At 40.0% G+C, this 5,151-nt stretch overlaps 1 protein-coding gene across 2 annotated transcripts; it reads left to right on the top strand.

Annotated features, from left to right (window-relative positions):
• The first annotated feature begins 496 nt into the window (after positions 1-496).
• LOC122141555 (DNA damage-regulated autophagy modulator protein 2-like) lies at positions 497-5,151 on the top strand. 2 transcript variants are annotated; one of them, XM_042749330.1, is made up of 8 exons: positions 497-716; positions 1,805-1,948; positions 2,033-2,100; positions 2,552-2,694; positions 3,571-3,748; positions 3,862-3,944; positions 4,017-4,116; positions 4,934-5,151. In XM_042749330.1, exons 2-8 carry the CDS (start codon positions 1,818-1,820, stop codon positions 5,029-5,031), a joined length of 801 nt encoding a protein of 266 aa, XP_042605264.1. In that variant the 5' UTR covers positions 497-716; positions 1,805-1,817; the 3' UTR covers positions 5,032-5,151. The 2 variants fall into 2 exon arrangements, with proteins under 2 accessions (XP_042605264.1, XP_042605263.1); XM_042749329.1 differs by lacking the exon at positions 4,934-5,151 and having other exon boundaries at positions 502-716; positions 1,719-1,948; positions 4,017-4,211.

Genomic DNA, 5,151 nt, shown 5'->3' with positions numbered 1-5,151 from the left:
GTACTTACCCAAAGCTTATAGAACATGTAAATATATTGTACAAATAGGCCACAGACTTACAAATAAAATACAGCTGAATGTAATAGGATCTTTACAATATTGTATATTTGTACATTTTACATTCTTTGACTGTTGTTTTGATGTTTTTTGCTCTTTTTACATTGACTATCACTCTTTATAGTCTAATACAATCAGATTAAACAATCATTTCTCAAATGCTTATTAAAATATATACTGTTAAACTGAACATTAACTTCAGTGATAGGAAAGTTTATATGTACTCCTAAATCAACTTTGCATGAAGACAGATTTAGTGCCAGATTTGTGTTCATGTAATGAACAAAATATTGTTTTTTAAATAGTCAAACAATCAAAAAATAAAAACCGAAAGATTGCATTTAAATAAATTAAAAATGTCTCTGTGTGGATACTAAGAGTTGAGGGGGATTTCTCTTTTCCCGCGCTGGCGGACGACCCGCCAAAAAGCAGCTCCACATCCGGGTTTTTCCCGCGGGTCTCGTGAGTCTGATCGGAAACGAGCGGCGAGAGTTGACGCGCGAGACACGGAAGATAAACAGCACTAAAATGAACTAAATTAGAAATCTGAGCACTACACGAATAAAAGGACACAAAGACATTAAAGAATGAAATAGTCATTCTGTGGAGATCTAAAATGACTCTTCAGACTGAAGCGCGATCGTCTGTTTGATTGACAGGTAACTTCGCGTCAAGCTTTTCTTCACTGACATCATCATGTGATCTTAAATATGATTTATTTTTAAATCTCATTACATACACATTTGACAGAAGCAAATACAAAAAGCGTTTTAATACAACATAACCCGTGGTTTTTTAAAATCAGATCTCTTTGTTTGGAACAGAAAGCGAAACTAAAGAAATCTGTGTTGAATTCCACTTTTATTGTTTATTCTTAAGATCTCTCAAAATACTTGTACGATTTAAGCACGCAACGTTACCATTATAAAATATCCTTACAATAAATGCACGTACAGTGGTAACGTTACTCAGTCGCTGGTATTCAAGCGATCAAAAATATAAGAACGTTTCTCTAAACGTTCAAAACGTCACTTTTTGAACGTTTTAAAGTTTATTATTATTATTGGTTATTCAAACGTTACAGAACCTGCGCAAACATGGTAACGTTACTCTGAAACAATAGTTACAGTTAAAAAGTGATCTAAATCGTTCAGGAAAGTAACGCGTGTATATATAAACACATGTTTTTGTGCTAATGTTTTGAGGACATTGTTAAAGACCACTGGGGGCCAACTGCATAAACTGTTTAGTCTTAAAAAGATACTCATCTATTTTTTCTTCTTCTTAAAGACTGGTCATAACTTTTAAAACTCAGCTAGATTGTTCTTTCTGTCTGTATTTGAGAAGTAGGACTGATTTCCTCTTGTTCTTAAGACACATCCTTAAGTTTAGGCAACTGTCCCCAGGGCCCTGTTTCGTAAAACTTGTTTCAGTTAGACTCACTGTCAGTGGGTTTGGTTCAGACTGACTGAAATAAGCCTGGCTTAACTTGTTTTACGGAACAGGCCCCAGATAATGTTACTGGAAGAATGTGTTCTCTATTAGCTGGGTTCATATCTAACGGTTTTATCAAGCTAACAACAACACTGGAGCTTTCTATATTTGACTCTTTTCTCTAGTCTCAGTGTGAGAATGGTTTTATTAACATTGTCTCACGGCAGAAGTGAAAAGCAGAAGCTCCCTCATGACGCTCTGCTGCGGTGAGCGGAGGAAGCACGGCTGACTGATGATCTCTGGCGTGTTTTAGGCGTGTTTCAGGCATGTGGTGGTTTCAGGAGGGCTTGTGCGTCTTGCCCGCGGCACTGGTCACCTGGACCGCCGCTACCTTCATCTTCGCTTACATCACGGCCGTCATCCTGAGACACGTGGACCCGCTGGTGCCCTACATCAGGTGAGCACAGACCGGTGTGACGGCGTGACCTCTGACCTCCGAATGACCTCTGACCTCCGAATGACCTTTGTTTTGTACTTACAGTGACACGGGGACGGTTGCGCCGGAGCGATGCGTGTTTGGACTCATGCTGAACGTGTCTGCGTTTCTAGGTACTGAATGACCTCACAATTATGACTCCTAACTTTACACTGACACAAAAATACGAAGATGTAATGAATTCGGTTTGAATAGCAGTCAACACAATTAGATAATACCAACTTAGCTCAACCAGTTACCAAGAAGTGCTTCATTTAGTTCAGTCTGTGGTGTAAAAAAGGCAACTGGCAATTAAAGAAAAACGTAATAATCTGTTAGTCCACTGTATGAAGACCTTTTGGGTGTAATATGTCACTTTATTTTGCTATCCTCACTTACGTAAATTAACTGTAGTGTCCTGCACCTACTAGTAAAAAAGTATGTAAAATTATATCTGGTGTCTGAATAATTTTTGGTTTGACTGTACGGGAAGGGTGTGTGTTGCATGAAGACACAATGTTATGATGATGTGGGGTGTGGCCTTTCACTCTGTTCCAGTGATGTAATGCCGTGTGTCTCCTGCAGGTGTCGCTACTATGTACGTGCGCTATAAGCAGATTCAAGCCCTCATGGACGTGAACGACACTCGTCTGAACCTCCTCAATCAGATTGGCTTCGTTCTGGGCTGCGGAAGTTCGCTCGGCATGTGCGTCGTCGCAAACTTCCAGGTACGTACACTGTGACGTTTTTGAGCGTAAAAAACCTGTTCACACTGAAACGTGCGTTTGGAATTCAAATTAGGTCCGAGTTACGCATTCGATTTGTCGATTTGTAATCTGTCGCATTGATGCGTGCAAATGTTTGTGTTGTTCGAAACCGAAGCATTAACAGACATTAATTTATTAATTAATAAATAAAAAAAAAATTAATTTGTACTGAATTCTTGCACCAAATGAATGTCGCAAAAAGAGAGCTTAAAAAATCTGATGCATTGTCAGCATGGGAATGTTTGCACTGGTCTGAACATACGCAGCAGCTGTTCATTCGAATTAAAATGATTATGACAGCATAATGTTTAGCACACTGAATTTTCGCACACATATTTGCATGGAAATTCTGATTTTTGCGTTCAACTTGTCTGTTTGGACCAATGCAGAAAAAAACCATTGATGGTGTCTGAAAGTTTGTCAGTCTTAAATTCATTCAAATTAAAATGTTTATTTTAGCATAAAGATTTGGTCCAATTTTCGCATTCAATTTGTCTGTTCAGACCAATGCGCAAAAAAAAAAAAACATTGCATTGTCGCATTGGCGGCATGCGAATATTCTTCAGACGCAATCGTTCAAATTAAACTGTTTATCACACTGAATTTTTGCACCAAATGTTGGCATTTAAGTTTTGTCTAATTTTTGCATTCGTTCTGTCTGTTCAGACCAACACACAAACAAAATTTCCATCGTTGCATTGATTCGTTTCCCCAGTGTACAAAAAAGTTGATTGGCGGCAATATTTGTGTTGGTCTAAACAGACTGATTTACAGCCATTCATTCCAATTAAAATGTTAATTGCACCGAACATTAAGTGTGTCCCGTGTCTTTCCCAGAAAACCACTCTGTTCGCGATGCATCTGGTGGGCGCCATGCTGACGTTCGGCGTGGGCGCTCTGTACATCCTGGTCCAGACACTGCTGTCGTACCGCATGCAGCCGCACATCCACAGCAAAACCATCTTCTGGACGCGGCTGAGCGTCTGCATCTGGACCTTCTCCAGCATCATCAGCAGTATCCTTTAAAACGATAGTTCACCCAAAAAATGGAAATTCTGTCATTAATTAATCACCCTCGTGTCTAATTAATTAATTAAGCGTTGTCAGTTGCTTCCTTGATTCGCCCAGTGTTCGTGTCATCGGTCATCATGTACTGGACTCTGTCAGGAACCGAGGTCAACCAGAAGCTGCACTGGACCCCTGGAGAACTGGTGAGTGTATTATTTCACTGCGAGGATTGCGTGTTGAGTAGAGGATCTGATTGCGCTGTTTTTGTTTTTCAGGGTTTCACGCCGCACATCGTCAGCACCATCTCCGAATGGTCTCTCGCGCTGTCCTTCATCAGCTTCTTCCTCACCTACATACGAGACTTCAAGGTAAAGCGTCTCACAGCGGAGGCTAGAAACCTGTTGAGCGTGTCTCCAGAGCTGGTGGATTATTTACAAATTGTAGTCCGTTACTGATTCCAGATTACATGACAGAAATTGTAGTCAGTAACGTAATTTATTACATTACTTATTTCAGGGAATATAATTTACTTTTGGATTACTTTTGACCTGTCTCGTTTTCACATTGATTTTCTGGGTTTCCGTGTTTTCTCTGTTATAGTCTAGGGGGCGCTATTACACATCTCCTGAAAGACATAGACAGAGACCTGGGGCCTGTTCCCTAAAACAAGTTTACCAAATTAGACAGGCTTTTCTCAGTTAGCCCGACTTATTTAGAACCAAATCAACTGACAATAAGTCAGACTAACTGAAGTAAGCCTGGCTTATCTGGTAAACTCGTTTTATGGAACAGCCCCCAGGAAGACTAAGAAACGAGCAATCTCATAATTATGCATGTGCATATGAAAAGTAATGCGATCTTCAACACTAACAGCTTATAAGTGATAAGTGGTGATAAAAAAGCAATGCTTGAAGCTAGAATAAAACTTATTATTGTTAAAGTAGAGGGTCATATCTTTATTTTGATGCATGTTTAGATATTCATGCAACAACATATTCTGGAAACCATGAAATATTAGTAAAAATCAGCAAAAACAGTGGATGGGCTGTCTTTTCAAAAAATTAAAATCTACTAAAAACTAAAAAAAATAACTTAATCTAATTAAAACCAATTAATTAATCCAATACTACATCCAAACACAGATTACATGCAATCAGTGACCCAGCTCTGTGTGTTCCCTGCTCGCCGGCAGCATCTCGAGCGGAGGCGCAGCTCCAGAGCGAACACCTGTACGATTCGCACCACTCTCGGCGCTCGGAGACGTCTCCGCTGCTCGCCGGCAGCATCTGACGAGGAGAAGACGCTCCAGACGAGGTGCAGAGACTGCCAGGCTCCAGCAGAGGACGCTCCAAGCTCTGGAAACTTCATACTAACATTTAGACAACGTTTGTACAACATTTACACAACCTT

The sequence above is a fragment of the Cyprinus carpio genome, chromosome B22 (assembly GCF_018340385.1).
Source record: "Cyprinus carpio isolate SPL01 chromosome B22, ASM1834038v1, whole genome shotgun sequence".
Lineage (NCBI taxonomy): Eukaryota > Metazoa > Chordata > Actinopteri > Cypriniformes > Cyprinidae > Cyprinus > Cyprinus carpio.
This window is presented reverse-complemented; position numbering and strand designations above follow the sequence as displayed.